At 31.8% G+C, this 11,858-nt stretch overlaps 1 protein-coding gene across 1 annotated transcript; it reads right to left on the bottom strand.

Annotated features, from left to right (window-relative positions):
* Positions 1 to 10,537: 10,537 nt before the first annotated feature.
* On the bottom strand, positions 10,538 to 11,589 carry LOC149569921 (putative WRKY transcription factor 43). Its single transcript, XM_089817827.1, has 2 exons — positions 11,393 to 11,589; positions 10,538 to 10,970 (listed from the first exon to the last, which is right to left on the bottom strand). Exons 1-2 carry the CDS (start codon positions 11,545 to 11,547, stop codon positions 10,754 to 10,756), a joined length of 372 nt encoding a protein of 123 aa, XP_089673953.1. The 5' UTR covers positions 11,548 to 11,589; the 3' UTR covers positions 10,538 to 10,753.
* Between the last annotated feature and the right edge of the window lie 269 nt (positions 11,590 to 11,858).

Here is an 11,858-nt window from a genome sequence, read left to right as displayed (position 1 = left end):
CCTCGAGAACTAGGGTTTGATGCACCATAAGGGTACTGGAGGAGAGCTATCACTCAGAAATACCGCTGACACAACTTTCACCATAATTGAGCTTTTGGCCCGTTACTGCTCTGAGGTCATCCTCTGGCATACCCAATATCAAGTATCTTGGTCCAAGGCAGGCCTCCTATAAAAGTTACATGGATTTCTCTTACACCCAAGATCCATGAATGGCAAGGGGAGAGGATACGTCCAATGCAACTCTTAGGGATTTAAACACCATAGACACACCAGACAGAAAATAAAAAGTTCATTTTAAGCACCAAACGAAGTGTTATTTAATCTAATAAATCCACACACATGGTTTTCACAAACACACAATGGTCTTCAGGAACATCCTACAAAACAAGCATTAGTTGTTTGTTACGATCATGTCTTTATTCCACAATTGCCACATGCTGCAAGGAGACCATTAGTAACACAATAAGAATATACATTTTTTAACACCATTAATATGTTACTAATTTTTAATTTAACGTCAATGCATCTGTCAAAAAACTTCACTAATGAAAGAAATAAATAAATAATTCAAATGTACAATATTTTTACCGAATTGATGCTTTCAATTTTGCGAATGAAATTCATGGCAAAGACAAACAATGCACATAGGTTAGGTTGATGGCAAATAGTTATACAAATGGCAACTTTTTCATATTTTTTTGAGTATTCGCACGAACACATTGAATTGCATATGTTTAGGCGAACATATGCCCAAAATTTTTCGGTGATCGCAAAATTTGATGACGCATGTTCACGCAAACATACGTTTGTGCGGACATGGTAAACATTTTTGCGTGAACGCCATGTTTGTGCGAACATACAAAATCACAAAAAATTTCACCTATTTTTTAGATTTTTTTTTTTGGCTCTTTTGACTTCCATAATTGCAGGAGAATGATCTCCTACTATAAAATAAAAAAATGTCAAAATGTGCTGCTCGGAGCCAGCTTTCTAACGACTATAATTTTAATACATAATTTAATCATTAAGACTTTCAAATATGAGTTTAACTCATTATAGGTTCATTACCGATTGAACATCAACCGACTTTGACACCTCGAGAAAATTAGTAAACTAGGTCAAATTTTTTTTGAAAAATATGGAGGAACTGGCTTATTGAGATATCTTTCTATTCAAAAAAGAAGAAGAAATGGTTTATGATAAATTGACTTCAAATTATTTGTGTCAAATGGAACATATGTCTGAATTACAGTTCATGTCACTTCAAAACTTCATAAACTATACAATATTCAACCAAAATAAATCAAACCAAATGCATCCTCTGGATATTGATGTTAAAAATCTAAAATTGAGAGAATTACTCCATTATCATTTCTATAAAAAAAATTTATGTGTGTCAAATGGACTGTCAATTTTTAAAATATTGAATTTTATTATGTACCACTTTTCAGAGGAGATAAAAAAAATTGACATAAATAATTTTTTTTTTTAAGATTAAAACATATGGTTACAAAGTAGGAACAAAGTACTCAAAATCACTAGTTTATGTCATCTTGAAATTATTTATAGTTTTGGAGATATAGTCACTTGAACGTGACGTTTGTTGCAAAAATATTGATTTCAGTGTCAAAATTGGTCAAAAAGTGGAACCCATTATTGTGGGATCACCCAACATAGCAATTTTATGTGGTATCTAATAGAAGAACAACAATAAAGATCAACTTGTTATGGATAGATCATTGAGTAATTTTAGTAGCAAGGCTAAAGAGAAATTATACTATGTGTCTAGTATACATAGCTAACCTCAAAAGCATAAGATATTAAGTTTGGAAGAAGTTATGCAAGTTTTGATGAAGACTGTTTTGAGATAGAGTTGACATAGGCATGTTCTGGTAAACTTGTTATATCTCTTAGCAAATTTGTTATTCTGAGAAGCCAAAGTTAAAGATGTGAAGAAGATGTATGTTGGTGATAATGCAGCTAAGCTCACTTGTCATAATGTTACGTGTATTGAAAGTTATTCAAGTTACAAGGAGACAGATTAATGTTATCTATAAGTATAACATGTTCTTAATCTAATCCTATAATAATTAATGGAGAAGGTGTGGCAACTAACTCGAAGAATTTTTTATGAGTTCGGTATAAAGGAAGGATATTTTCCTATACTGTGTATGGATAAATGCAAATGATTGGAAGTAGCACAAAGAGAAGAATGTGAAGATAAGTAGAGTAGAGTGACGGTGAAGAAAAATTCATTGCTAAGGTTTTATTATGTGATCCAAAGTTTGATACTTGGATCTGAGGTTCATCACATGGTCTACAAGGTCTGACATTGATTAGTCTGGTTGACAGGATAGAGGAAAGAAGTTAAAGAATAGTACATGCAATTATTCTACAAAGAATAGTTGAGAGATTAGTTGGATAGTGAGTTTAGTGGTCTTGCACCAGAAGCTATTTGGATAGTGGGTTCTTCTACCTTCTACAACTCCTAACATGGTTGGCACAACTCCTAACAGGATTGGAATCTTATAACAAGGATTCAAAGTCTCCTAAAATGGACTCATATGTACTAAATGTTGCAATAGACTCCTAACAAGGCCCATCCTCTAACAAGGAATATTTATATTAGTACATCATCTTGTGGGCATCATTCCCACTGAGGTTTTTCCTCTAATCAAGTGTTTCCCTAGTTAAAATATCTAGTGTAATTCTCTGTGTGCATCTTGTTATGGTTGTTGTTTACTTTGGTTGAATGGATAAGATTGTTTAAGGTTGATAAATGTTTTAATTATTAGATAACTGATTCACCCCCCCCCACACACACACACACACTCCCCCCCACGCACCCCTGCCCACTCAGTTATCTTGGTGGACTATTGTTTCTAATAGAAACATTTGTAGATAATGTCATTTCATTATTTGTCAAATTGAGTGACACATATATCTTCAAAAAGGAGATCAAGAATAAATTGTCCAAAATAGATGAAAATATGAAGGAAAATGCACACCATCTATCACTTGAACCAAGTCATAGTTTTGCACATTACTCAAAGATCAAATATCTGAAAAAGCTATAGGTAGAATTATTGAAGGAAGAAGCCAAAATCAAGGCCACACTTGCAAAAATTTAGGGAATGATTCTTCCAAACATGGATGCATTGCAAAAACACATTTCTCATGCAAAGACACTCATCCAGGACAACATATTTTCCATAGATGATCATATGATGGAATTATCAACAGAAGTTTAGATTGAATTGTGCACAAGCAAGGTGTTACAAGAGAATTGGGACAAGACAATGGTACTAATTCTAAAGGTACATTTTTATTTTTATTCCACATTTTGGTATTAAAATATAGATATTATACACCTTTGGCATTTATGCCAATAAGGTGGAGAAGTAAATATGTTCAATATAAAACAAGGAGATATGAGATATTGTATTATAAAGAAAGATATTATTGTATAATAGAAAAAGTATACTGTACTCCAAATGTATGTATATAGGACAGATATATGTATGGGAGGAGTAATATAGTATTATGCAGATAAATGTAAAAATAAATAGAAAATATCTTTACAAAAAGAATTTTGAAAAATAAAAAAAACAAAGTATGTTACCTAGCCACAGCTACAGGAAGTCAAAATTGAGTTGAAGATCAGAATAATGATAAAGGAGTTTTTGACTTATAGTTTTGAATCCTCATATTATTGGTTTTATAAGTGTTTTTGTCACTAATGCCAAAGGGGGGGATTTTTGACATTAAAGTCATTTTATCTATCAGTAACTCAACACTTAGTCAAATGGTTACACTGCTACTGAGCCCTATAGTTGCTACATAGCTTATGAGTCAGTTTGAAGTGTTAACCAAGTGATTCAATTGTTCTTGAGCCAACTAGTCAAAATGCAATATCTACCAAGCACCTAAGTCAGTTTGTAGTGTTTTCCAAGCTGCACAATGTTTACTAAGCTTCAAAGACTATGTATAGTGCAAAACGAGCATAGGAGAGGTTACCAAGATATTTAGTGGAAGTGAAGAAGATCATAGTTTTAACTGAGCTATGGTAAATTAACCAAGTTATACTGTATCTACCAAGCTCACAATGTTAACAATGTGAAACTAATGTTGACCAAGTTATTCAATGTCAACTAAGCGACTCAGCAACTACCAAGTTTCTCAATGTCCACTGAGTCACACAATGCTAACTAAGTTCAAGCTACTTGGAAGTTCTTAGTATGGACCGAGCCTCAAGTTCAACTGAGTACCAAATTTTTTGAGCATTGATAGTGTTTTCCCTATATCAGAACATCATCGATTTTCTCTTCAGAATCCAAGTTACAACAATTGGGACTTTTGTGAATTATGATGAAATTGATCTTGTAGCCAACACCAGTAAGTTCTAAATTGAATTAGTATATATGTAGTGCATTGTATCATTTCCAAATGAGAATAAGTAGAAGAATATGATGAGTAGGAGTGTGAATTAAAGAAGGCTACAAACAATGTAAGGGACAACAGAGATTTATCTATCACATTTAGCTTATCATTTTAATAAAAGGAATCTCATTTAGTCATTTAGCAAATCAAAGTTGTAGAGCAGAGATCAGCCACTAGTACATCCTAACAGGTGCATCAATCAAATCCTTTAATAGGGTAGACTTAATAAACTTTTGCCAAAACACTTAACTGACTGCATACTTCATTGTATATTTGTAAATTCTTTACCAAGGTAGATCTCACAGTCCTTATTTCTCCTAACAAGGCATATCACCACAGGTCCAGTCAATTGTAAGCCCTAACAGGTTAACTTTATAATGCAGTGCTAAAGCTTGTGGGTCTCATCTCCACCCCAGTTTTACTTTCTATTTGGAAGGTTTCTAGGTCACCATATCTTGTATTAAAATGTTATGAATGTTTACTTCTTTCATTCTCTCATGCAATTATATCATAATATTATATGAAGTATTAATTGGTGAAGTAAGATAAAAAAAATTATTAGTTTCTAATTCACCCCTCCCCTCTGATTAACCTTAGCCTACCTTATATTTCCAACAAGGAATTCACGCTTAAGTTGTGGAGTTATGGTTTGAGAGGTTAGGGATGTGTTGGAGACATTTTTTTAACCTTTCTGCATGAGTGCATAAAGATTGGAGTTATCATGTTGAAGTTAGAGTCATTTTACCTTATGTTTGGAGCTGTATTTTCTATCTTATTTTCGCTACTTGTAGGTCATGTATCTTTTGATGTGTAATGAATTAGACTTTGCACATGCAAGGGATTAAAGAGGACCTAAAATAATATGTTTAGTTTAAAGTGCAAGTCCTACTTCATTTGTAGTTGGGAGATATCACTATTTTTCTCGAGTATCAATTTTTGGCTAGTTTCCACGAAACATGTGGAGTTTTTCATCTTGCACAGTTTTGTATGATGAAATGGGTTCTTGTTAAGTTAGGGACATGTTATTGGGTCATATGTGGCCCTAAATATAACTTGTTATTGAATTTTGATCATAGTTGATATAGTTTTGGTTTACTTTTCCAAGGTGGATGTATAATGTAATTAAATGCTTGACTAGCTGACTTGTGGCTTAGCTTGCTATATAAGGAGCTTGAGTTCATATAGAAATAATTATTAGAGGATTATCATTTTGGATCATGATTTGGAGGATTTGATATCATCAGTAGAGGAGTGGCTAAGATAGAAAATTTGGAGAAGAGTTTGTGGTTGTAGTTTAGAAGTAAGGAGGTTGGTTGGTGGCTTGCAAGCACAAGTTGAGATCTTGGAGTTTTCTACCAGATTGTTGTTATGTTACAGATCTAGGCCAACTAGGATTTGAGTTGGATCTTGATGGATCTTGTATAACTATTGCAATTGCTTTAGATTTGACCATAATCGGGAAGGCTTTACAACCTAACACATTGTCTGTAATCAGTTATTTTATAAATAAAGAGTTGTGAATTGGTATTAGATCTTGCATTTTTGTATTGTTTTCATTGTGTGGTTATTTTTCGGGCACTAGAAAATCTCCATTGAGGATTCTCCTACCTTGCACTGCATAAAAAATGGAGATGTTAGATAATTGTTGTAAAGATAATGTTAAATTTTATGTACTTATCATTTTTGTGCTTTGCATGGTGATATATGTGATCAAGTATGTGTTATTGCATGGTTATCTTCATTTCAAAGTTACCTTGTATTTTGACGTTGTTGAGATTTAAAGTAGAATAGAATTTGTATCAAGAGATTCAGTTTAGTTGAATGAAAATTGTGGATGTTCACTTGCATAACTCGAACAATTCTAGGTCACTAGCTTCTTACAGAATTGTAAGCATGCCTAGTAAACCAATGAACACTAATAGTTAACTTTAAATGTTATTGAGTCATGGGATTGAAGAGGAGATGTAGATATGAAAACCATTTGAGTTCACCTTAGAAGCTTGCACTTGGTTGAGTCACTAATTAAGCTCCATCTAGTAGAGTCCAAGCCATTCACAAGTCCTTGAGTTTAATCTTAGGAATAAAGTTATGTTCAAGAATAAGTAAGTTTAGAAAATGAAGTGTTGAAAACTAAAATATAATATTTTCATTGCACATTGAAAAAACTATATCATTAGAAGTGCATTGTCGAATCTTGAGAAACAGCGTAAGCCCCTAAGTGTTTACTAGCATATCACATTATTTCACTAAATGAGTGTTTTCAATTAATGGAACCTTGAAATTATTGCATGATCTTACATTGAAAGTTGAGTCCCAGGGACTTTGTCTAAAAGAGAGCTTATGTATTTCATTTGATCTCAAAACATAGGCTACCGTGATAATGTTTTAGCTAGGAAACTGATTTAAAGATTTAAAGAAAACTATACCTTGATTAGTTCAATTTAAGTTGTCTAAATGGTTTAACTAAGTTGTCTAGCTTAACTTTTTCCTTAGTGTATGATGTTTAATAATATCCCTTACTCACCCAAAATACATGTAGAAAAAGGATTTTAAATATAAATGAATGAATGAAAGGCAAGGTTGACGTGGCAATTTGATATTTTTTTAATGAATAGTCCTTTTCTATTAAAAAAAATACACTAAGATTACAATTCACAAAAAAGGGGCCAGGGGATATAAGATTACCCCGCGAGTGAGTTCACACGGCCATAGCCGGACTTAAAAACACCTCAGTCCGAAACAGCAACTATTCATAAAAAAACATATGTGGCAACCTCAAGCTGCCAAAGCAGTGGCAGCCGAGGGAGGAGGATTATCTTTGTCATTAAAACTCCAATCATCTCTGAAATTCGAGGGTGGGCTGGGATATTTTTTCCGTTTTAAATGTTCGTTGATAATAATTTTTAAGAAAATAGTTTGTGACAAAATCTTATTCTGCACTAGGCCGAATCTCTACTGGGCCCTGTTCCTTATTTGAATTCAATGAGCCATATCTCGCGTCACTTCAATGCGTCCAACTATGGACACTGCAAAACATAGAATAAATGACTGTATGCATCTCAGTGCATTTAATAACAGTTACTGCTTGTCATCAGTAGAGTTGATCAATTTTCCCAGTATGAAAGGTGCATATTCAATCCAGAGATTGTGGAGTTCGATTTCACGGAGGTCGGAGTTACATGTGCACCATTAACTACAATATGTCTGACAAAGAATGGCTGTCATTTTCAGAAAGTTGTGTGATATGGGGTCTGCATTGCTTAGCTAAGTGTCAACGCGTTCAACTCAATGTGAGGATAGTTAGGTAAGAGTTATCAAATCAGCACTCTTACACTGAAGAAAAAAATTCGTTTATTTTTAAATCCCAAGAAGGTTTTATTAGAACAGAACTTCAGAGTATTCCATAGAGTGCAGAGTTCATTTAGCATGAAATTAAGCAAGGCAAAGTAATGATGCTCAAATAATCTACCCATAAAAGTAGATAGATTAATATATTAAAAACCTGATTGAAAAGGACCAAAGCCAAAAAACCTAACACCATAGATAATCATAAACAAATGGAAAAGTTCCCTTCCAATATCTAACTAACTTGAATAAACTAAATTATTGTTTTAGTTGTTGACATACATTGAGATAGCTTTATTACACCAATCTAATTTAATAATTGGAAATTTATTCATCCCAAATTTTATAATAGATATTAAATTAAAAATCAATTCTTTAGCAAACTTTAATATGTATATCAAGTTATTTATCATATGTATTTGATTTCTAAGATCATTATGATCTTGATTATTATATATTATTCTATTTTTTTAAAATTACATAACATTTTGCACAACTATTAAGTATATGACGACTAAATCTAAATATATCATTTTCACTATCTCTTCATTGTATCACCATAATATTTTTGTTCAGGATGGAGTAGTACTGGGATGGGTGACTGATAAGTGTTCCATTTATTCTCATGAGAAATGGATTCATGTTGAATCACTAGTTATGAAACATGGGTCAATGAGTTTGTCTCAAAATCACATAGTTAAATCTTGATAGCAATATCACAATTTTTTGCACTATTCAATTTTTTAAATTTATCTTACTTTAGAATTATTGAAAGCACCTCATTTTTTTGCATAAGTCTAGTACACTATCTATTGAATTTTTAAGATAATGCAACTTTGTGTTAGGGTGGTTGGGATAACCAAAAGAAGTCATCTCTATAATTTTCTCTAACAAATTCAAAGTATGCTATAAGGATATATAGTTTAAATGGATAATTTATTATTATACAATCTAATTAAGAATTTATAATATTTATTTATTAGAAATAATGAAATCTTTAGTCATTTTTAATTTATATATTAATCAAAATATAGATCAAAAGGCCACCAGATAACTAAACTATCATCAATGTTTCATTTGGTAGGCAGGGGTACATGAGGAAGGCTTATTTTTATGTCTTTAAAATAAAAATGTGATTAATATCCTTAAGATATATTTCAATCACAAATCAAATATGCACAATTAGAAAGAGGAGTGTGAAAAACACAAACATATATAGAGTTGTAATGCGAATGAATTTTCAATATTTGACCAAAACTCTATCATAGAGTGCAACCTAAATAATATTGATATTTTCCCATAACTATCACTTTTATTATCTTTAATTTTCGAAAAGCTTTTTATATTTATTAAAGTAAAATATTTGTATATAAATTACTTTATTTTTTTCAAATGATTATTAAAATTCTCAAAAGCCTGTCATATTTCATGATAAACTACAAGACATTAATTATAATTATGTTTTACAAAATATCAATTATCTATTGCACGCTCACAAGCTTATCCTACATAACTCTTAGCTCCTCCCAACATTTGTTGACACTCAAGTATTTGTATAATATTATAAATGGTAAACAACAACAATACTTCACTCGGTAACCACCTTATTTGTAGTCGATAGTCATAATATTTTAAGTAAAACAAAAAAAGTAATTACTCCACTTGTCAATTAGAATATAATATTTTTTTTTAAACATCATTCATAAATGGGCATGTGTTCCTACATAGGTACATCTTTAAAAAAAATATTAGTAATAAAATATATTTGTCTTAATATCTTTTACATAATTCTAAGAATTTCATCAAACGAGTGGATGATCACAAAGTATTCCAATATGCATTGGCACCCAAGTACATGTAAACATGCTATCATAACTTGTCCATATATCAACTATACTTGGCAACATAAGAATATTGTTTCATAACATAAGCATTTTATTTTGCATAATAATAACATTTCCTATAAAATCAGAAGTAATTATTCTACTGGTTAATGTTTAGGTAGCAATAAGACAAAAAACAATACAATGAATTTTTCTGAAAATTTTACCACTTATTCTTCATGATATGCATAATTTTTTGTAATCAAAACAACAAATAATTTAAGAAAAAATCATGGTCTGAAGAAAAATATATGTTTTGGCTTTTGATACATTCTGCATGAAAGATAGCTTACATGAAAGTTTTGATATGCTACAAATTTACTTTATTGTGTTCTTTTGTTTTGTATTATTGTTAAGTAATTTGCTAAATTAAATGCTTTATTTTTCTATTTAAAGATGTCTCTTACAGAATCCATATTCACCAAATTAAAAATCACAATAAAATACTAATAGTTTTTATCTTATCTTATTTACTGATGAACCAAGTCCAAGCCCAAAATTAAAATAATAATAAAAAGGCATGTATTGTATATGCGCGTAAGACAAGATTATATTTGCTAAAAGATTCAAGATGTAGATTAAAAGAAATAAATTTAACAAACGGAAAGCATACTTTATCACTCACAATACTCTGAAACAGGTCTCCTTATGCTATATTATAATATTCTAATCTAAACTGTAGGGTTTACAAACATTGAAAATAGTTTTAAAAAAATAAAGGCTTAACAGACTATGTTCACCATCAAATTCGAGGACTGGTTAGATATTGTGAAAAGATGGGCCATCTTCTTGTTCTTTCCTTTCTAACATGAGATAATCTATGCTTCAATTATCTCTTTTCTAGAAAAAGGAATGTATGTAAGAAATACTTAGAAAAATAACATCAGATTAAACTGATTTCATTACTGGGTTTCCACTGTATGTAACCAGCACACAATAAAGGAATATATTAACACACGAAGTTTACAAAATGAGGGATTTCAGCTCAGTATCAACCCACCCATAAAACGTAAGAAGTCTGATATAAAAGAAAAGTTGTTGCAGACTAAAATATTTTGGAATAGCCAAATTCAGCAACAAAAGATTTATTGTAACGTATTCGGAGGAGCTTCAGCAGAAAGCTCTGCTTGTAGGAGCTGACTTCGCAAGTCATAGGAATTTCTCAAAGCAGAAGAGTGAATATTATCAGATGGATGGTTATGAGTCCCATGGTATGTTGTAAGAACAAACTCAGGATCATCATCACAACGCTGGCATCTCTTTCTCACCACACATCCTCTTACTGCACATTTGAAATAAAGCCTGCAAACCATGTCAAAGTGAAACATTCAAATTCATAAGCTTATTGCTACCTCTGTTTATATCTCTTCAAAACATTTATCTTCTAAATTGTATGTTTATACCTATTGTGTTTATCTTTGTGATTAAGTTCTTGAACTACTTGTTACAAATTAGGTTTGACCTTATCAATCTTCCCATACACAAACTACTAGACTTATATAACATCAGAACTGGTTAAACCATAGAAAACATTAACAGTTAGTCCAATACCATTAACATAATTATGTTTCTAATCATATTCTATGATTATTCTATGATTCATCTAAATGATGGTGAATTAGAACATACTGATGATAGTTCATCAGTATAATTCAAAACCCTACTGAAAAAAAACAAACACTGTCAAATTCAAAAGCCTTCAATGTTTACCAAATAATTGTTACCTCTGGTAGAAACTATTTTTTATTTGTTTCTGACCATATTTCTTCCAGCGGTACCCATCATCCAGAATATCTCTCTCGCTCTTTGTTCTTAGACTGATTTTGTTGCGCTGAGGATTGCTCTCAGTTTGAGTTCTATCTGATGAATCTGATTCCATGAGTGCTTTCTTTCAACTACAAGCAAGAAAAGATGGGCAATGAAGTATAGAACATACCAAGTTTCTTGAGAAGAAAGTATTAGGCCAGAACATTTCAACCTAGAATTTGTACGCGAAGCACAACTTTCCTCTCAGATCTTCCTATGTGCATGAGCTCCAAGTTTTATGGATTTAATCTACATGCTACACGTGGTGAAGTTGATTCCGTGAATTCCTTTTCTCTCACCACCACGAGAGGACTGTGGCAAGACAGGTAAGCAGAAATGTACATGACATCTTTCGGCACTTTTAAGGAGGTTGTTGTGGGTACC

The sequence above is a fragment of the Cupressus sempervirens genome, chromosome 3 (assembly GCF_028749045.1).
Source record: "Cupressus sempervirens isolate cs-2001-9-10 chromosome 3, ASM2874904v1, whole genome shotgun sequence".
In the NCBI taxonomy this organism is placed as follows: Eukaryota; Viridiplantae; Streptophyta; class Pinopsida; order Cupressales; family Cupressaceae; genus Cupressus; species Cupressus sempervirens.
Note: the sequence above shows the minus strand (reverse complement) of the source record. Positions and strands in the feature narration are given on the sequence as shown.